This window comes from Nicotiana attenuata, unplaced genomic scaffold (genome assembly GCF_001879085.1).
Source record: "Nicotiana attenuata strain UT unplaced genomic scaffold, NIATTr2, whole genome shotgun sequence".
Classification (NCBI taxonomy): Eukaryota; Viridiplantae; Streptophyta; class Magnoliopsida; order Solanales; family Solanaceae; genus Nicotiana; species Nicotiana attenuata.
Genome location: NW_017674320.1, coordinates 12,601 through 35,507, shown reverse-complemented (window position 1 = coordinate 35,507; position 22,907 = coordinate 12,601). Strand labels below are relative to the sequence as shown.

The 22,907-nt window shown below is 34.7% G+C and overlaps 2 protein-coding genes across 2 annotated transcripts; both read right to left on the bottom strand.

Annotated features, from left to right (window-relative positions):
* On the bottom strand, positions 1–1,570 carry LOC109218406. Its single transcript, XM_019382771.1, has 3 exons — positions 1,329–1,570; positions 882–944; positions 1–444 (listed from the first exon to the last, which is right to left on the bottom strand). Exons 1-3 carry the CDS (start codon positions 1,398–1,400, stop codon positions 247–249), a joined length of 333 nt encoding a protein of 110 aa, XP_019238316.1. The 5' UTR covers positions 1,401–1,570; the 3' UTR covers positions 1–246.
* Positions 1,571–15,834: 14,264 nt separating this feature from the next.
* Positions 15,835–17,621, bottom strand: LOC109218410 (GATA transcription factor 12-like). Its single transcript, XM_019382775.1, has 2 exons — positions 17,138–17,621; positions 15,835–16,804 (listed from the first exon to the last, which is right to left on the bottom strand). Exons 1-2 carry the CDS (start codon positions 17,441–17,443, stop codon positions 16,070–16,072), a joined length of 1,041 nt encoding a protein of 346 aa, XP_019238320.1. The 5' UTR covers positions 17,444–17,621; the 3' UTR covers positions 15,835–16,069.
* Positions 17,622–22,907: the final 5,286 nt, after the last annotated feature.

The window sequence follows — 22,907 nt, the reverse complement described above, 5'->3', positions numbered from 1 at the left end:
TTGAGGCAATGGAATATAAATTTTATAATCATCTTATACATTGTTAGTGAACAAAGCTAAAATCCAAAATATACTGTGAACACTTGAATGCCAACGGAACGGATCAAAAAAAACGTTACAGTACTGGTAAAAGCAAAGAGAAGCTGATATATGTGCAGCAAATTAAAATGTTGCATTTTTATTTCGAGATAGCTAGTGACTCTAATTTGTTTGGGATTGAGGCGTAAGTATTGTTGTAGTGAAGTTTCAAAAGGGAGCAGAGAGTGGTTCCTTAAGCTTAGATTGATCAGGCGAGTCAATTATTGCTGAAGGACACGAGCATTGGCAAGATGCCTCTATCACCACGTTTGTCTTCGTTACTTGTTCTTCTTTGCAGTTTTCGACTAAATGTGCTTCCTCAATTAGCATTAGCGCCTTCTTTATTTCAATAACTGCCTTTCTTCCCTATGGTACATTTGCATTTTGAAATCCCAGAGGCAGAAAACAAGAAAGAACTCTCGTTAGAAAAGCCGACGTAAGCAATCACAAATTTAAACTCTTAAGTAACGTGAAATATCGCTGCAGCCACTATATATACGTATTAGCTTGAGTCAACTGATGCAGGTGCATTACCCCATAACCCCCCCCCCCTCCCACACACCCCACCCCAGCTATGGGGCAGAAGAAAATTTAGGATGAGTCAATGAGTTCAGAATGAATGTAATCTTATTTATCGAACATATATATAGTTTACTTTTGTTCGAGTTAAAAGCAATAATTTTAGTTAAACCAATAAAACCCGTCCTAAATATGCCTATGTCCATCCGCTAGCATGTCTAAGCACAACTATTACATTGTTTAAATTAGCAAGAGCAAAGCATATATATGTGATAGCTGCAGACCTCTACAAATATATTTGATGCTTCGTCCGATTCTGTATTCTGCACTATGTCAACAGCAACTTCCTGCATTATTATCATAACATAACATATTCTCAACTAGCTCAAGAAATTAGAAGAATGATGGTGAAAGAATATAACAACAACAACGATCCAGTAAAATTATACAAGTGGTGTCTTGGGAGGGTAGTGTGTACGCAGACCTTACCCCTACCCCGATGGGGTAGAGAGGCTGTTTCTAATAGACCCTCGGCTCAAGAAGACAGAAAAGACGAGAAGAAACAACATATCGGTACCGTCAACAGAAACCATAGAAATAATAACAGCAACCTAAGAACCAGAAAATAAATGACATGCAATAACAATAACAAGTAAATAAGGCATGGTGCTATGAAAAACGGATCGGAAGGGTCAAACAAATTAAACTAGAGATTATATTGGAGGCATTACTCGAGCGAGGTTAAGTTGACCTTGATTCAATGTCTTAGGCTCCATCTCAATGGAGCAGCGAAAGTTTGCCATGAATAACTGGATAAAAATTCAACAAGAGAAAGCAAAGAAAATAATAGGCCACTGCCCATCACAAAACTTAAGATGACATTAAAATGCCTACTTTCAACTGCTAAATAGTACTCCAAAATATAGCTAAGGAAAAGCTGGTGAAGTTTCCAATGGGAATTCACGGAGTCTTGTTTGGTGAAATTGAGGTGGGGAATTAAGGAAAATGGAGAAAACAAAGTAAAAGTCTTCTATTTTAGCATAATGCATTTACATCTCGTGAATATGCACTGGATTGAAAATGAGATCATTGACTTATTGAAGCAGAAGAAATGAAGAACAAGGTCTTCACAGATCACGAGCCCGATGCCTTCTCTCTTTAATTGGTTGGTTGAGGACCTATCAAAGGGCGACCTTCTTTTGTTGGATTACATTATTTACGTTAATTGGTAGTTAAGTTTGCATTGGAGATGGCATAATCAATCTCTTTTTAGTAAATGCCCAACTCGTCCAAGTTTAAATGGGATGGATATGAATAGTTTTAGGGGTGTTCAAAACCGAACCGAAACCGAAGCTTAATGACTTATTGGTATTGAGTTAACGGTTTAACGGACGGGGAACCTTTTTTATCACCCCGGATGACGCACACTGCTTTAAATAAAGCGCAGTGAATAATGCGCCAGACCGCCTAACGAGTTGAACCGTTCTCTTATAGAACGGGTAAGCCGTCAGGTCAAAGTACGCATTTGAGGATTGCCTCTCCATGACAGATGCGCGTTTGAAGGCTAGCTCCTGCTTCGGAGCTTCATCCCCTAGTCTATGTCCATAGGTGACGCAACTCCGTACCGACACTTCACTACTACTTTCATTTTTCTTTTCTCCTGCACTCGAAATAGTTGCTCAAGAAACGGGGGAACCTTCTGTTAGGATTTTCTCAATTCTAGATTGTGATTTATAAACAATATATATAAATCCTTTCAATTATTCAGAACCGTGGAACTATATGATTTTCACATAAAATAGAGATACAATAACTTCAATTAAGAAAACTTACCTGAATCCATGATGTGTTTTCTTAATTAAATTGAGCGGAAGTCTTCTTCAGAGTTGCTGTTCTTGAGAAAATCAGTATTTCTCTCTCTTTTCCTTTTCTATGTTCTTTTCAGAATAGAATCGATGGAGTACGCTATTCTTCCTTTTAATAGGCAGAGAGAGGGACCATCAGTTAATTCCCACTTTCCATCAAAGTGGGTTAGTGGGGAGTTATAACCATAATTAACTTCCCCCACTTTCCATCAAAGTGGGTTAATGGGGAGTTATGACCATAATTAACTTCCCCTAATTTTATCCAATTATTAATTTAATAAAATATATTTATATTAAACCAAAATACTCACGTGAGCCATATTTTACATTCTCCCACTTGGTGCACGTGATGTTACTCACTTAATGGTTTAATAAATATCTCAATCATTATGTGCACAATAAAATGTTAAATTCTCATTCATTGGAAACATCACTCGTTGTTATTGAATAACTAAACTTATATGAGTCATGGCGGTTGTATATCATTTACTCGATATAGTCCCTTCCATGTACTACAATATCAGTCTATTACCCAATACAACATGTAAAAGTAATACTTAATTGGTCCAACGTTAATGCTTAGAATATCTTTATCTAAGCCTGAACCTGTCATCATTATTCTCAATATTATGTATACAAGAGAAAACAGGTATAGAATACCAAAAACATATGTTTAAATGAGCTCAAAGTGTCAATTTCATAAACATAATAAAGTCTTTAGATAAATTCATACATTGCTATTAAGAATGCCCATTCTTTCAACATGTTCAACAAATATTTTGGGTGGTAATCCTTTCGTCAAAGGATCGGCAATCATAAGTTTAGTGCTAATATGTTCAATTGACACTTTATGTTTCCTGGACTTCTTCTTTGACGGCAAAGTATTTCACTTCCATATGCTTAGCACCCTTTGAATACTTGTCGTTCTTAGAGAAAAAGACTGCTGCGGAATTATCACAATAAATTTTCAGCGGCCTGGCAATATTGTCGACTAGTCCAAGTCCTGAATAAAGTTCCGCAGCCAATTAGCCTGAACTGTAGCCTCAAAGCATGCCACAAATTCAGCTTCCATAGTGGACGCAGCTATGACAGACTGCTTCGCACTCTTCCATGATATTGCTCCTCCGGCTAACAGGAACAAATAACCAAATGTAGATTTTCTTGTATCTATACAACTAGCATAATCTGAATCTGAATATCCAATCACGTCAAGATGATCAGATCTTCTATAAGTGAGCATATAATCTTTCGTTCCTGGCAAGTAACGCAACACTTTCTTTGCAGCCTTCCAGTGGTCCATCCCTGGATTACTTTGATATCTTCCCAGCATTCCAACAGCAAAACTGATGTCTGGTCTTGTACATGTCTGGGCATACATTAAGCTCCCAACTATAGATGCATAAGGAATATCTTTCATTTGCATACGTTCCAATTCATTCTTTGGACATTGATTGAGACTAAATTTATCCCCTTTCTGAATTGGAACGGGACTTGATGAGCATTTTTCCATTCTAAATCTTTCTAACACTTTATTAATATAGGCTTTCTGAGACAATCCCAATAATCCTAGTGATCTATTTCGGAATATTTCTATCCCGATCACATAGGATGCCTCTCCCATATCTTTCATCTCAAAGTTATTAGAAAGGAATTTCTTGGTGTCATACATCATACCAAGATCATTAGTAGCAAGCAAGATGTCATCAACATACAAGACTAACATAATAAACTTACTCCCACTGACCTTCAGATATATACACCGATCAACAGTGTTTTCTTTAAATCCAAAGGTGACAACAGTTTCGTTAAATTTAAGATACCACTGTCGGGAAGCTTGTTTAAGTCCGTATATTGATTTCTTAAGTTTACACACCATGTGTTCCTTTCCTTTAATGGCAAACCCCTCTGGTTGATCCATATAAACTTCTTCCTCTAAATTTCCATTTAAAAAAGCGGTTTTTACATCTATTTGATGTAGCTCTAAATCATAATGAGCTACTAAAGCCATTATAATTCCGAGTGAATCCTTTCTAGAGACCGGTGAAAATGTCTCTTTATAGTCAATGCCATCTTTCTGAGTGAAACCTTTGGTAACAAGTTTGGCCTTGTGACGTTTAATGTTGCCATTCGAGTCGCGTTTGGTCTTAAAGACCCATTTACACCCGACTCTTTTGCAACCTTCCGGTAATTCAACAAGGTCCCAAATTTATTTTGTTCCATAGACTTCAACTCATCTTTCATAGCATCTAACCATTTATCAGAATTATTACTGTCAATGGCTTGTGAAAATGAAACTGGATCATTAGCAATTCCAAAGTCAATTTCTGACTCATGTAGATAAACTAAATAATCATCTGAAATAGCAGATCTCTTTTGTCTTTGAGACCTTCTTAATGCTACTTCTTGTGGTTTATCTACTGTAGGTTCATTAACTGCAATTTCATTATTAGTAGTAGGATCATTTATTTGTTGTTCTTGCTGGTTGTTACGTTGTACAACAACTTCAGGAACAACAAGTTTAGAAGAAGTGCAGGGTAGAGGAACTTGCATCCTGACTTCTTTAATTTCTACATTACGTGGTTCCTCACTCCCACTATTTTCACCATTCTCAATGAACCTAGCATTTCCAGTTTCAACTATTCTCGTACTATGATTTGGACAGTAAAATCTATACCCTTTTAATTTTTCTGGATAACCAATGAAGAAACCACTGATCGTTCTTGAATCCAGTTTCTTTTCAAGTGGATTATAAATTCTTATTTCTGCCGGGCAACCCCAAACATGCAGGTGCCTCAAACTAGGTTTCCTACCAGTCCAAAGTTCAAAAGGAGTCTTTGGGACTGCTTTACTATGAACCCTATTTGGCAAGTATACGGCAGTCCTTAATGCATACATCCACAATGAGATGGGTAAAGATGAATTACTCAACATACTCCTAACCATGTCCATTAATGTACGATTACGCCTTTCAGCCACGCCATTTTGTTGTGGAGTGCCAGGCATTGAGTATTGAGCACATATGCCACGTTTTTCAAGGAATTTAGCAAATGGACCAGGGTGTTGCCCAGTTTCATCATATCTTCCATAATACTCACCACCTCTGTCTGACCTGATTATTTTCACCTTTCTGTCTAGTTGTCTTTCAACCTCATTAATAAATACCTCTAAGGCTTTCACTGCTTGAGATTTTTCATGCAACAAATAGACATATCCATAACGTGAAAAGTCATCAATAAAGGTGATAAAATATCTTTCCTTACTGAAAGAAGTGACATCAAAAGGACCACATATATCAGTGTGTATAATTTCAAGAAGCTGAGTGCTTCTTGTGGCTCTTTTCTTTGTGTGTTTTGTTTGTTTTCCTTTAATACAATCCACACAAATATTAAGGTCCGTAAAATCTAAATGTGGAAGGATTTCATTCTTAACTAGCCTTTCCAGTCTTTCTTTGGATATGTGACCTAAACGTTGCCACAAGCAAGTTGAATGTTCATTCACCAAACTACGTTTGGTTCCAACATTATGATGCAGAGTTAGGAGGGTTTCGGCAAACAGATTATCAAGGTTCAATTTGTAGAGATTATCACAAATAATACCAGAACCAATAAGATGATTATGCTTAAACAAACTGAAACATCCATTGCCAAAATTTAAAAAATATCCAGCTTTATCTAACTTAGACAAGGAAATTAAATTTCTTGAAAGAGAAGGTACATAAAAGTTTAAAATAAGTCTAAGTGATGCCCGGTATCTAGGATTAAATGATAAGTCCCGACAACTTCAACTGGAGCCTTCACTCTATTCCCCATGTACACAAATCTTTCATTCCGATTTATGGTCTGGGTTGTAAGGGATCCCTTTCTTCTCGAACCATGCCTTACGTTTCAAGCAATCTTTCTGAAAGTGTCCGGGTTTTCCACAGAAACGACACTTACCTTTCTTGTGTTCCTTCTTACGTACTTGAGAAGAGGACTCATTGATATTATGTTGCCTCTGCTTAACTTTTTCATGTTTCTTTCCTTTCTTTCCAGCTCCTTGATGGCCTACAAGATTAATGGAGTGGGTTCCTTAATTCTTCAGCCTTGTTTCCTCTTGAACCAGCATACCGTGCAGTTCGTGCACGTTCCATTTGTCTTTCATGGTGTTGTAGTTCATTTGGAAAGGGCCATACTCAGATGGTAATGAGTTAATAATGAATTGAACAAGGAAATTCTCATCCACTTCCATTCCCAAAGTGTTAAGTCTTGCTGCTATATTTGTCATTACAATGACATGCTCATGCATGGTACGCGAACCATCAAATTTTATGGTGGTTAAAGTACCCATTAGTGTCCCAGAAAGAGACTTATCAGTAGTTTGAGAGCATTCTTCCACAAGTTTCAGAAGTTCTTTCGCGCTTTCAGTTTTGGGAAGAGTAATCTTAATGTTGCCCGCAATATTCATTCGTATAAACATTAGGCTTAATCTGTTAGACCTGTCCCAGTGCTTAAAATAGGACCTTTCTTCAGTACTACTAGTTTCAGTAATAGCTGTTGGCCTCTCAGTATAAAGTGCAACATCAAGATCTAAAACTCCAAGATGGAATTTTATCTGTTCGCACCAATCTGAGAAGTTGAGTCCGTTAAAGGTCGTAACAGAAGCGGAGTGCGAATGAAGAGCAAGTGCTGCAAATAAAATATGCCCATTCATTAATGCTTTGAGTTAAAATTAAATATATCGTTAAATTCAGAATGGTTTATGTTTTACTCTTAAATATATATTGATGTCCACCTTTGGGCGTAACACAAAATACTTTCTTTTTTAACATAATGATGCTTAAATAAATTTTACATAATTCGATAATTTTAACGTACAAGTTAGTAGTATTTACTATCTTTGGATAAATAAATAAAACTAACGATACATTTAAATTATCGACTTAATGTTCAGTAATTATAAGAACAAACAATCAACCTTTGGGCGATCCATAAATGTCTTATAATCAAGAACTTTAATTTACCCACAAAAAATATCCATCATGTCGTTTATAAACATCAAAACTTATGGGTAATTGGGTATAACAAATTATTATTTTGGAATTAATTATTCATAATGATTCGATCACTTTGGTGATTAACGAACCTCATGTTTATAATTCCAATGAAATTTTGAAACGGTATTCTTCCAAATATAATTCTTAAGTTTGGATTGTATCATTGAATCCACATCGGCGAATCCAATAAATTCATAAGTATTCTACTGTGTCTAACTAGTATGATGAATATTGTTTTCACAATTTCACGTTTACTTACTAATTATGAAGTCAAGTATTTGAAGCAAATCTTTTACTTGTCGAATCCACAAAGCGAACAGGATCATGAAATCAAATGATAATCAAATATACTATTGGTCATCAACACATAAAAATCATTTTATATTTGCTTCGCTATTACTATTGACAGTAATTGTGAAGTTCCTTAAATACACAATTAGGATTCACAAAATTAAGGAAACGTTAATTTTAGCGGAAAATTATTAGTTCCTAAACCTGTGCTCTGATACCACATGTTAGGATTTTCTCAATTCTAGATTGTGATTTATAAACAATCTATATAAATCCTTTCAATTATTCAGAACCGTGGAACTATATGATTTTCACATAAAATAGAGATACAATAACTTCAATTAAGAAAACTTACCTGAATCCATGATGTGTTTTCTTAATTAAATTGAGCGGAAGTCTTCTTCGGAGTTGCTGTTCTTGAGAAAATCAGTATTTCTCTCTCTTTTCCTTTTCTATGTTCTTTTCAGAATAGAATCGATGGGGTACGCTATTCTTCCTTTTAATAGGCAGAGAGAGGGACCATCAGTTAATTCCCACTTTCCATCAAAGTGGGTTAGTGGGGAGTTATAACCATAATTAACTTCCCCCACTTTCCATCAAAGTGGGTTAGTGGGGAGTTATGACCATAATTAACTTCCCCTAATTTTATCCAAATATTAACTTAACAAAATATATTTATATTAAACCAAAATACTCACGTGGGCCATATTTTACACCTTCTTTCATAATTCCATATGAGAGTATGGAGGACTTATGAACTGAAAGGGATCTTTAGCGGTAGGTGCATACTCAACGATTCTATCAATAGAGTCAAACCTCTGCTCTCTATACCATTTACAAGCAGCAGGGTTTTTTATGCGCCGCTTTACCCTGAAAGAAAAATGATCTTTGCTCCTCTGGGCGCTAGGCGCTCCCGTGGTTCGCGAGAAGGAAAAAGGATGTTCCATCTGGCACGAGATGATAAAGAGAGAGCTTCGTCTATCGATGAACAACGGATTGACGATACGGCCCTGCGAGAGTGTATTACTTTAGGAATTCCAACAATTTGTTTAACCGATACAAATTGTGATCCCGATCTCGCAATATTGAAATTTTTTTTATTAACGGCGTATCGGTTTAGGGGCGGATTATTCAATTTTCTTAATGGATAATCCATTAATCCGTTAAGGATTGACCATGTAATAATAGTAGTAGAATTTTTTTTTATGGCATTACATGTTTTGGAAAATATTCAAAAAAATTAGTAGACTTAGTCTGAGACACACGAAATCCTTTGCATTGCTACAAAAGCCAATCAGAAGGAAAGCATTGAGACATTACATTGAGAAAATTGCGGCCGAGAAGCTCAATTTGAGATTCTTCCACAGCTCGCCCAACTGAAACTCTGAGACTTAAATCGCAGCAGCAAAGGCATAGGCCAAAAGGGATAACGTCATAAAAATCTGCTGCAAACCACTGCTATTGATTCACTTTTATGGACTCTTAGTTTTAATCTGTTGGTGTGCATTCCACTGAAACGACATCCACAATATAGATGTGCCTGAGAGAAAATGGAACTCCTTAAGAGAGTCAAAAGTGGTGTATGACTTGGAGCAAGTTCAAGTAATAGCAAAGAAAGGAAAGAATGCGCTGATGCAGAAAGATAATAGCTAAATTTGGTAAATTGCGTCATGTGCAATATAGATTGAATTAGGCCGATGAACCGTCCGATAAGAGCTAAACCGATACCAATCCGCCCGATATCTTATCGGGTGGCTAGCAGATTGATACATTTAAAAGCAGATAACCGATAAGCCAAACCGTTAAGAGTAAATAACCGCCCAATCCGCCCGATAAGCAGCCCTAACTAGTTTATTGACTTGAGGTATGAGTTGAGTCCGAAATGACTCATCAAATTAATTATTGGGTCAAAACGGATTAAAATTATGCAGCTCATAGGTTAAATGCAACTCAAATCCAACAAAAACAAATTAGGAGAGAAGATTATGTAAATTTAGAAGAACGTACACTAATCGTTTAAGATAAAATACAATAACAATAACAACAACAACAAACCCAGTATAATTCCATAAATGAAGCCTGGGGAGGGTAGAGTGTACGCAGATCTTACCCTTACAATGATTCAGTTGAGAGGTTGTTTTCATAAACCCTAGTTTAAAATAAAATATAAGATAAAAATGATGGAAGGTTGGGCATGTTGGATTGTGGTAGCAAGTAATATGAGTTTTTCATAGGAGTGCAAAATGTAATCCATGAAAATATAACTCGCTCAACTTACACAGGTTTGGACGGTTGGACTGGGCACATATTCATTGGCGGGTCAATTTGGACTAAATTGGGCAGCCTACGTACGTTATCCAACTAAACTCGCATGCTATCATCTGAAAGAGAAAGCTGGAGTTAAACCATTAACTATACAGATTTATATATGTGCTGGAATATTCGACCATCACAATTTTAGTTTTACATTAAGGGGATATATTTTAGATGATTAACTTCTATCAACTCTCTACTTTATGAAGCACATGCGAGCTGTGTCCAGAAGCATGTGCCAAATCTTTTAATTTTGAGCTGTAAAATTAGATTTTGAACCTAATTTCTTTGGCTTGTTCCCATTGTTAAGCCTAAAGTTCAACTAATCTTCAACTTAGAGAACCTACACATTCTGAGCTTATTTCGAATTTGACATGTCCATACACGTGATGTGAGTGTGACAGAATGGAGGTCATAACATGAGAGTGAGTCTCTTCAGTCTATAATCCTAGTTTAAGTAGGTAATTTATTTTCTAATTAACTTCAAATGTCCGAATTCTAGAAGTTAGTCAGAATATTATATCAAGCTTGCAAAAAGAATTTGGATCACTTGATAAAAGTGGTACTATCACTTCTAGCCCGCGCCACAAACTATGCATCTGGTAGCCGAAAAAATGTATAAAATTTATATAATTTTTGTATATAACATGCAGGATGTATATATATACAAAAAATATGCAAATTTTATATTCGGCTATTATTTTTACATCGGCTATACAATGTTATTTTTCTTTGATAAGATTGCATTTAAACGATCAAGAGATGCGGTATTGAACATTCAATATTCGCCATGCATACATTTTTGAATCGTTAAGAAAACATACAATCCAAAATGACAATTATTCTCAGCTAACCTAAAACCGATAAATAGTTACTCGTATTCGGTAATTTATAACAAACCAATAAAGATAAAACTTGTATATTCATGCATATATTTTTCACTTAACCAAAATTAACTAATATATATTTCAACTTTAATTTTTAGTGACTAAACTTTAATTTCTTAAAAATATTAAGTTTTGAACCTGTAATTATAAAAGTTGAGCATCTATTCGGTTTTCAATAGCTATGAGTGCAGAAATTTTGTTAGTTAAGTTTGTTTATTACTTTTATGCAGGAATATATAAAATCAAGGATACGTGACAGGTAGACTAATTAAACAATTAAGGAAAGATCATTTTCTAAAGTTCCTTCAGCGCGCGTCTTGTCCAATTAAGATTTCTAATTAGAATATTATCAAACTTGATTCTGTATTTTTATAAACATAACCCAGTCTACGGACTTGGCGTAATAATAATGTGAAATTAAAGAAGTCATGTGACTCCCAGCTTTCTTATGTCGTTCTCGTGCCTATCTTCTTTTATATAACCATTTCTTTTATAACGTGGTATTCGATTCAACTTATACAAGTTTTAACTAATTTCAGCAACTATCCCTCATAAGCACATATATCGAATAATTATATCCATCAAAATTTAAACAAATGAAAAGAAATAACCTAATATTTCTTTCTCCACTGGAAAACTTTATTTTTTCTTGATAAATTCTTCATATAGACATATTTGATCATTATGGTTTATTCACTGCGCTCCTTTGCAATTCGTTGGTTGGAGCAGTATCACTATATCACTCATTACGTGAAAGAAGATTTCCCACCAAACTTTTCCAATTAGCAAATTAAAACAATTTAGCACTGGCTATCAGCTTTTATTTGGCATTATATATCAACAACTGATTATCAATTCACCTTCCTAATGATGTGGTGGTCTAATAAGTTTCCACCAAATGCATAATTTGATTTGACGCCCTTGCACTCTCATCCTTTTCCCACCATATTTTAAAAGAAAATTACCAAACCAAAGAAAATAAGGTTTCATATTTACGAAAATTACACTGTTGTAGGTAATTTGATATATTTTTAAGATTAGAAATTCCTATTAGTTTTTATAAGGATTACCTATAAATATCTTTTGCGCCACTTAATATATGTTGTAACAAATTCCATTGTCATATAAGTTAAACTCTTGCAAAATGCAGGGTAAGGCTGCGTAATTGTGATTCGATCTTTTTACGGACCTCGCGCATAGCGGAAACTTAGTGCAGCGGGCTGCCCTTTCTACGAAAACTACCAAAAAACGGGCAAGTCTTATGGAAAAAATAGGGAAATATATATTATATTGTCATGTGTAATATTGTAAAGAGTCACAGTCACAAAAGAGGGTTATAGGTGGGGAAGGAGGAGACAAGAATAATTGCAACGTATTGCCAAATAACATGGAAAGATCCCTATGAGACATGAACTCTGATCAATACCCACCCTTTGCCCTTTGGATATATTATCCACAGCAACTCTGTACGCACAGTAGTCATGCATTTCACTTATCTGCATGTGCCTCTTCTTTCTTCTCCACATGCATGTCTACCACCACCCACACCCCACCCCACCCCCACAAATAAATAAATAACATACTTATACTGACTATCAACATATTTTAACATGTTGTAGCAAGTAGTCTATTTTATTTTTTCAGTTTACTATATAGGTCTATCTGATGTAGCGTATTTCAACCTGTTGTAGTTATTTCTTAAGTGACATGATATTATAAGAATTTTACATATAGAAGTTAAACTTGTAGCGAAAAGCAGACTAAAGAAAAAGAGAAAGAGGATCCAATAATAAGTGCAGAAACATACATTTAGATGACTCTATCCCTAAGCAATACTGCATACAGTGTGTTGGCTGGAAGTTTCTGTGCGTACATACATTGTACCTTCCAGTACTATTTATTTCTGTGGGTTCGTATTGATTAGCTGCCCATGCAGAATAGTTGGCTCCCATACTTGTCTCTTTCACTTCATTTTTCTTGTTTCTTCACGTACTATCCGATATACATTACATCTAGATAGAGTTGTAGGGTAACAGTAAAGTTATCTTCGTTTGAACTATAGGTCACGAGTTTGAGCAGCGAGACCGACCACAGTAATGCTCGTATTAGAGTAGGTTGTTTGTATCATACTCTTAAGATGCAGTCTTTCTTCGAATTCTGCGTGAATACAAGATACTTTATGCACCGACACCCGAGCGGTCCTTTAGAGCTGTGGGAGTGGGAATGTTAGAATTATATTTTAATTGAAAGAACTCAATCTTATAGGTATTATAAATAGAATTGTAGAGGAGTATTAGGAGAATTTTATACCATCAAACTCAATAATATTGCACAAATCACCTGCAAACAAAGAGTATTAAATCATAAATGAGTAATAAAATTCCGGGAAATACTTATATTACAGCTCGATCCTATATCCTTATTTAGTAGTTTATGTTTTTCCAAATAGTTGTAATTTTTGTGTCGATTTCACCTAAAAGGAGTCAAACAATGCAAAGAAGAATTGTGCTGCCTTAACATCCTCCAACCTGCATTTTTGCACATGTATATTAAAGTTGTACAATCTTCATTTTATTTTATGTGTCTGAATTAACGTAATGTATAATATACTAAAATATTACTTAAATTTTGTAATTTTAAATGTCATATCATTTTTATGGAATCTTTGGATATAAAATTTGGGAGTTTTTTTCCAAATTTTATTTTCAAATATATGCTTGTTTATAAATTTTAATCATTTTTTGGCATATCTTGAAAATAAAATCTTCAAATCCCAAAAACAGCTCTAGAGTAGTTTTTGAAGTTTTTTTTATTCACAATGCTTCAAAAAATTTCAATTAAAATACATGTCCAAGTGCAATTTCCATTTCAAAAATTATTTTTCATTTCATATTCAAAAACTCATTTTTTCAAATTTTAACCAATTCTATATCCAAGGCTATCATAGTATCTCTTAAAATAGTTGGAACCTTGGAGCAAATAATGAGATTGAGGTGAGATAACGTAGTGGACCCCGTAGAAGTGCAAATGTCTAGGATCGGGTAGACAGTTAAATAGGGGCCAAATATTAAAGTAGTAGAATTATTTTAAATAATTATATCTCGTCCTTTGACCGGGTATCCCAAATTTTAATTTACGTAGTACTACCACTACATATAATAAAATTAACAATTTATTATTCCTTTAAAAATTTCTACTGGTTCAAAACTATTCTCGTTCTTTTCCCACATTGATTCTCACCGCAATTCCATGCAGCTACTTCGTACACTGCACGGTTGTTATTCATTTTTTTCTACAACTTAGTTGGTCTATGCTCACTGAAATCTATGCTTGTACTCCTTTGTTTATTCAATTTATTTTTATTAGAGAAACTATGAGTCAATATAATTGATCTATGGACGAAGTGGTACCTCTGCTTAAAATTATTAATCAAATTAATGCCATGTTATTTTGGATCAATTTAGTAATATACTTATGTATAGGTATCAATAATTGTGTTTAATTAGAGCGTTGTAAGACTAAAGTATTCAAAACTCAAGGAGTAACAATAGATATAAAGTTTTAGTCAAAGATAAATTTCTGGAATAGATACATGGCTAAAATGATGAAAATGGAATACTGAGATTGGACTTTCGGATTTTTTCTTTTTTCCTTCTACTGTTAATCCTTTTAATAGAGACCTCTGGTCCTTTGTATACAAAAAATTCTAGTATTCTTTCTATCCTTTTAATATTGTCTCTTTTCGTCTTCTTGAGCCAAGGGTCTTCCGGAAACAACCTCGCTACTCCCTCGGGGTAGGGGTAGGGTCTGCGCACACACTACCTTCCCCAGACCCCACTAGTGGGATTTTACTGGGTCGTTGTTTGTTGTTGTTTCTGTCGGAGGTCGTCAAGAAAAATATATATTTGAGTCCATCAAGTGAAATAATGTTTTTTACTCAAACAAAATAATTAACTTCTTCAAGTAAAATTCATTTCCAAGCATAAATGCAACTAACAAATACTTTTGTTTTCCAATTTCAACCCGAACACCTATTTAGAATTATTTAATTGCACTAGCCTTGAAAAGATACACTACCAAAATCAAGTATTTATTTTACTTTTCCAAAACTGAGAAAAGGAGATGCTAACTTTTGAAATAGTAATGGAAGTAGAGACAGGAAAGGACCCAGGTTATAGTTGAGTCCGTGAGCCCTCCATGTGCAAATTCCTCACCTTTCAAGTTTTCAAGTTATGGCACCACCCATCACCCTTGGCCCATGGCATTGACAAAGGCAATATGCACCATTGCCCCTATCATTCCCCTACCCACTTTCCAGCTTATTACAGATATTTTTCATCTCTTTACTTTGACAACAAGCGAATAACATCAAATTCCTTCACTTTTCTCCAAATAGTAGGAATTAACCTATATACATAATAATAACAATATTCTTTTTAGTACTATAATTTAACATATTGCACATAGCAGGCATCGTCTTAAATTTTTAAGTCATTACTTTTGCTTTTTATGAATTGTTATTTGTAGTTATCTTTTATGTAACATAACAGTATAAAAATTCTTTTACGTTATCAGTGTATCAAAGTTAACCTCATTAAAATGAGTTAGTACTGACATAGTTGCCAAATTCAAAGCAAGCAAGATATATAAGGGTCACACATTGAATTTTCGAAATAACACGTTTATTCACTATCAGGATCAATTAACGCTCAATTTTGCACCACTTCATCACTTAAACTGTAAATTAATATAATGCTAGTAATATGTTTTGTCCACTTGATAGTATGAAATTAATTAGTGACCAAATATAAAGCAAATAAGATAATGAAATTAAAAATTTCAACAAAACTAGTCTTCAAAAAATCTATGAATTAATACCAAAATTAGGAGAAACATTACAGAGGACTAATGTCTAATTTGCGTTTAATCTATTTCTTTTTTTGGGGTTCCTCTGGGTTTGCTAGGACCCCCTTTTTTCTTAATCCTGATATTCAAATTTCTAAGACTAGATAATTAGGAAAATGGATGTTAATTAACTCAAACTTTAAACGTGGAAAATTATCCCCTACACTAGCTGATCCGTACTAAATGAGGTGCCTGAAATTAGGACCACAGTTTTGATGATGATGAAGCAAGAAATCATCACCACCGTTTGATACACCGAAAATTGAGGTTTGACTAATCAACTGATGTTGATGATGATGTGCTGGGTGTCTTTGGAATTCCTTTTGCCTCCGAAGTTCCAGAACCTTCCGATGAGAATTGGAGTGCTTCGCCGACACAAACGTCGGGCTCGCCGCCGGCCGATACTCCGGCACTAATCTGCCGGACTTGTACCTGACTCCACATGCATTGCACAGAGTCTTCGGACCCATAGGTCCTGTGCGCCACTGCGGTGTTTTTTCAGAAGCACAGTGCAGGCATTTGCGTCCCGGCGTTTCGATGCTCTCTCGCTTCTTCGACGGTGCTTTGGTGGCTTTGACCGTCGCTGAAGTGTTGTTATTGGCAGCGGAGTTGTTGCTCTCAGATGATGACGTGGTAGGGGAGAGGAGCAGCTGGAGGCGCGAGGACCAGTCGCAGGGGGCGGCGCGTGAGCGCTTGCTGCGAGCTTTGCCAGGAACAGAAGTGTCGGCGGGAAAAGCCGGTGGTGAGTTAGTTCCGGCGGAAATAGTGGAAGCGGAGGAGGAACTGTCGGTGGTGTTGTTTGCGGCGGAATTAATGTTTGTTACAGGGATGAGCTGAAGGTTTTGAACATCGTCACTTGAGAATGATTCCTCCACGAAATTGGACAGCCATTCAAGCTCAGCCAAGTCATCATACTGTTAAAAGCCAAAAACAAAAAGAATCTCAGTTTATTGTACTAAATTTTCATAATTATCAACCAGAAAGCAAACGAGTAACAAACTATTGCTTAGAGTGAAAACAAATTGTATGCATTTGGCCTCTGCTATGTAAATGGTGCATGAATTCTTTGAATTTGACACGTGGTTAATTTGTTAACAAATATTCAGACATTATTATGGTATATCCAAACGGAGAACCGAATTAATTACTACCACGTAATAATTTGAGTACGAAATTGGCGGAAAAATAAGACCAAATTTAGAAATAATTGTTTTTTCACCAAGAAGTGTAAAAAGGAGAGTAATTACCGGAACGCAGAGTTCGCTGGTGGGGAACGGAGCGTCGGTGAAGCTGCGGCAGCTGAGGTTACCGTTGAAATGGCCATTTTCACCGGAAACAGAGGAATTACAGCTATCGACGACGGTAACAGTGGAGGAATCAGCAGAATTACCGGTGATACTATCAAAAAAAGCGTCGGTCATGACTTCATCTTCCTTAGAGAAATCTAACAGGTCATCAACAGTGAAATTATTATTATTATTGTTGTTATTCGGACTCTGTTCGTCTCCGGCATTTGAGAAATAGCCGCTGACGAAGAAATCCGATGCTTCCATTGGGAGGAAAAAAGTGTGAGAGAGTCTCAGAATAGAGAGAGTAAGACGCTTAAGAGAAGCAAAGTAACGGTTCCTTTGAGAGTAGTTAAATAGAAAGCTGAGAAAAAGGAAGAGAGAATGAAGGAATTGAGTGTGAAGAGGACAGACAAGTGCTGAAGAGCTGAAAGTAAGAGGTCCGGGTCAGAGGGGTTTTCATACTGTAATAAAGGTCTTATCTGTAATTTCACAATTATCATTTTTTTTCTAATTTTTCCTTATACAATTCTGTATATTTTAAATAAATAAAAAAATGCAGTATCTTGCTACTTCTGTAAAGTTGTCCCGTTTTACCTTAACACGCTTGTATTTTACTTTTCTTTACTTCTTTTGGGAACAATAATTGAATTATAGTGTATAACTCACATCTTATATTAATTTCTGAAATTGAGCAAATTTGAAAGTTTATCACAATGATAATGTAGTTTTGATGTGGTAATGATGTCGAAAATTACTTTTTCTTAGTGGTAAGTAAAGGATTACTTTTGAGTTTAAAACCTTATTTAAAAGTTATAAATTGAATACTAAAGGTGCCAAAAATGGATGTCACGGCTGTCATGTGCTGTGCGAATAATTAAATGCGGAATCTGTATGGATTTATCCAATTTTTTTTTTTTTTTGGTACAAGTAAAGATAATTATTGTACGTACCGTAATTATTAACTAAATAAAGCAAAAGAGGGAAATTAATGAAGTTAAAAATAGGTGGATTAAGAAAGATAATTAAATGATACAACCCCTTTTCCCTTAAGAATCGATCTAGCAGGTTTTGTCGCCGTGACTCCACCATTAGTGTCCAATTTTACAGCCGGATTCCCCTGCTCCTTTTTTTTTTTTTTTTTCCCTTCTCTTTCTACGTTTTTTTTAATCCACTTTTTTTAATTCCTCGTGAATTGCGCTTTGCCCCTTGAATTTTTTGAAATAATTATTTTAAGTTAGCTGTTTCCTGGGTACTGCTATTTTCACAATTTTTTAACTCTATTATTAGTACTTTCTTACCTCCCTAACCTCATGTTAATATATTCCTTAACCCACGTTTAAGCACGAACATTACAGCTCAACCCTGTTCAAAATGCTTGGTCATGATTATATCCACATAGGAAGTTTCATTTTTTTATCTTCATTTACATTTTGGATAAAGACTCCCAATCTCACCACTAAATTCGGCATTTTGCACAAAATTTAAGGTCTTTTTTTATATCTTTGATTATTGGATAATTATTTCTACAAGCACGAAGTCTGCAGAAAATTCTCATACACCAGCAAAAAGAAGAAAAAATTCTAGTAGTACAAGATAATTCACTTTGCTCGAAAAATAACCTACTCGTGCATACTATTTATACCAATTTACATTAGTTTGTCATGGTTAGTTATAAAAGTAAAATTGTGTACTATTGATCTACGATAAAGTAATACTTAGTTAACAATTTTAAAAGACATATATTATGTATTTGTTCAACTCGTTCAACTAAGCATTGACCCCATTCATTAGAAAATTTAATGAGAGATAGTTCAAATATATAAAGTCAATTCGTGCCAAAAAAATGACTGCATAGTTCTTTTTGCAACAATTGTTGTAAAGTATTCTGTTAAATAAATTAGAATTTCCAACTAATATACATAAAATCGAAAAGTGGTAAAATCCTCAAAAGATGCATCAGTCACTTAGTGCAATTCCTGTAGCATAATCTTTTTGCTTTTCTTCTTTCTTTTGTTTCCTTTTTTATTTATTTATTGAATAGGAAATGGGAATTTCTAATAAGAAATGTTATTGGGCGGGATAATATTACAAATCCCAAGGTGAATAGTAGCAGTTAAAAATGGATAAAGTTAATTTACATTAAGAACCAATCATTCGCCTACCTTTTTCTCCCAGCATTCATTTTTACTTTTTCTGTTTATTGTCTTTTGTTTTTTGTAAAAATTATGAGAGAGCATCCTCTCTACTAGTTGGCTTTGAAGCACTAGTTAGATGATAGATGTGTGGGGTCCGACTAAGCACGTGACAAAGGATTGGGATATTGTCAGCTCTCATGTGAGTAACTTTTAAACTAAAGATGCTACATGTTCCATTATTCATTCAAAAGGACTCCATCTTATATTCAAAGTTTATTCGTCTGATTAATTCAAATTTGTATTACTAAAATGTCATGTAAGTGACCACAGTTTTTAGGTGTCAAATTCAAAAATAGCCAAAAAAAATTACAAGTAATAATTGAAAAATATTCACAGTTTTAAAAGTAATCGAAATTTTGTCAATTTTCATGTAAAAATAAATCTGAACGAAAACACTGTTCGAAATCCGGAAAATATTCCAGCATTATATACTGGAGTTCGAACTTTTTACATGTGAACTTCCAGCATAATATACTGGAGTTCCAGCATAATATACTGGAGTTCCAGCATAATATGCTGGAGTTCCAACATAATATACTGAAAGTTCATACACATCCGCTTCAATCTCTAGTATATTATGCTGGAACTTTCCCGTGTTACAGCAAAATAGTAGCTATTTTTCGATGACTCTGTAAACGCTGGCAATTTTTCAATTATTAGTCTGACAACTGGCTAGCATGTCCTATTTTTACTTTCTAGGGGTGTCAAAAGGGCAGGTCGGGCCGATTTGGGCGGTTTTAAATGAGTTGAGTCAATAAATAGGCGGGTTAATGACCCGTCCAAAAGTAACTTGTGCTGTCGAGTTGGACTAAACTTGGGTCGTAGCCAAAACTGCCCAACTTTTACCAAGCTTTAGTTAACGTATATTATTTTCTTATGAATTATTTAATTATAAAAAAAAGACTTTTTTTCTTTCTTTTGTTACTGTCATATATAACATATCGGTGTATTAATGTACCATATACAATTCTGATAAAATTTTAATAAAACTATTATACAATTATCATACGATTCCTGCAACTTCTTCTTCTAAAACCAACTCTATACTTAACCAATTTCCTTCACAAAATCTTAATATTCGAAATCGTATGTATGTTTGCTTGAGAATCATATGTATTTTGGGTCTTCAAATGGATCAATTTGTGGATGAGTGTATTAACCGAACAAATTGAAAAGTTTAGGGAAACAAAGAAAAAGATGAGAGGAGGGGAAAAAAGAGAAATGATTTAATTGAATCCCTTAATTGAAGGCACTAATAATGGGGTGGAGCCTTATAAGGAGGGAATATATACAATTTGGGTCAAGATGGGCTGATTTAAATAATGGACGGGTCAATGACTAGCCTAACCTTTGGGCGGATCAAATGGGTTTGGGCTCAAATTGATTTTACCTCCTATAGCAAAGGTTGATACCTTATTTATTATAAATAAATACCCTTTTAAAAATTATCTCCCATAGCTACCTTTTAAATTTTATAGCAAAATATCTATTTGTCAATTCCTACCTTTAAGCCATTAAATACGCTGTGTATTATTTTTCTCTCTCCCTCTCTCTTCCCTCTCTCCTCCTTTCTCTTCCCTCTTTCTTCTCTTTTTTCCCTAGTTTTTTCCTCCCTTGCTTTTAGAAAACTTAGAAGGGGCTGTGTTCCGCCAACGACAAATCCGGCCGGCGACCACTTCCCCCCTTCCTTGTTGTGTCACACCTAACCCTCTCCTCCGGCCAGCGATTTCTTTCACACAACTGTATTACACATTCTAAATTTTTCTTAGATTTTGCATTGCCTTTTCAAATCTGAAGAAGTTCTGTCTCTAGTTTTCGTTTGATCCTTTAAATTGGTGCTTCTTCAACAACTGTCTTCATTCAACCGGCGGGGACGCCCCACATGGCGCGCGGCCTGGATATCAGTGGATTGAGGACGGAGTTTGGGGCTGAGGAACTTGAGAGTCTCTTACCTTTTTTTCATTGTATTTCAATGTATGTCGCTGTATTTCATGTATTTCATTGTATTCATTGTCTCGCCGCATTCCATGAATATATTCCTATATTTTTTTAATTAATATAATTTTTATATTCAGATGTATATATGTATTCAAATATATTTGTAGTATGTATTCATATAGGTTTGCAATATAGATGACCTGCTATACTTCATGTATTTGATGTAATTATATAATTTCAATATATAAATCTATTTGTAAATATACCACTAAAAAATATTTTTGTAAATATACCACTAAAAATATGATGGATTGAATCTCTGAAGATTGCTCTGTTTTCGGGGTATTTTTCGGTTGAGAATCTTTTCTATAACTGGAAATATAAATTTTGTGTGTTATAATTGAGTTTGTTGAGTTATATTATAAGTCTATCACGTTGATTGATTCACTTACCGTTTTTAAACAGCTGAATAACTTTTTTTCGCAAATTCCGTTACTGTATTCACGGATACTGCTCGCGAATACAGTCGAATACATTCTCTGCTTAGCTGGACTCCCCTATTTTCCGCTGAGTTTTGCTACTGTATTCATGAATACAGTAGCAAAAGTACACCGAATACAGTTTATAACAACTGAAAACATAGCTATAGGATGTAATTTAGTACATGAATACAGTAGCAAAAGTACATCGAATACAGTTTATAACAATTGAAAACATAGCTATAGGAAGTAATTTAGTAAATGGTAGCTATAACAAGCTAATAATCACTAAAGCATACTCCCTTCGGTCCAAAATAAGTAATTTTTTAGCTGTTTTCACACAGATTAAGAAATCTACCTTTTAGCATTAATCAGCAATGAAATTGACCATATTAACCTTTGTNAGATAACGTAGTGGACCCCGTAGAAGTGCAAATGTCTAGGATCGGGTAGACAGTTAAATAGGGGCCAAATATTAAAGTAGTAGAATTATTTTAAATAATTATATCTCGTCCTTTGACCGGGTATCCCAAATTTTAATTTACGTAGTACTACCACTACATATAATAAAATTAACAATTTATTATTCCTTTAAAAATTTCTACTGGTTCAAAACTATTCTCGTTCTTTTCCCACATTGATTCTCACCGCAATTCCATGCAGCTACTTCGTACACTGCACGGTTGTTATTCATTTTTTTCTACAACTTAGTTGGTCTATGCTCACTGAAATCTATGCTTGTACTCCTTTGTTTATTCAATTTATTTTTATTAGAGAAACTATGAGTCAATATAATTGATCTATGGACGAAGTGGTACCTCTGCTTAAAACTTATTAATCAAATTAATGCCATGTTATTTTGGATCAATTTAGTAATATACTTATGTATAGGTATCAATAATTGTGTTTAATTAGAGCGTTGTAAGACTAAAGTATTCAAAACTCAAGGAGTAACAATAGATATAAAGTTTTAGTCAAAGATAAATTTCTGGAATAGATACATGGCTAAAATGATGAAAATGGAATACTGAGATTGGACTTTCGGATTTTTTACTTTTTTTACCGTTTACTTACTGTTTAACTCCTTTTAACTTAGTAGACCTCTGGTCCTTTGTA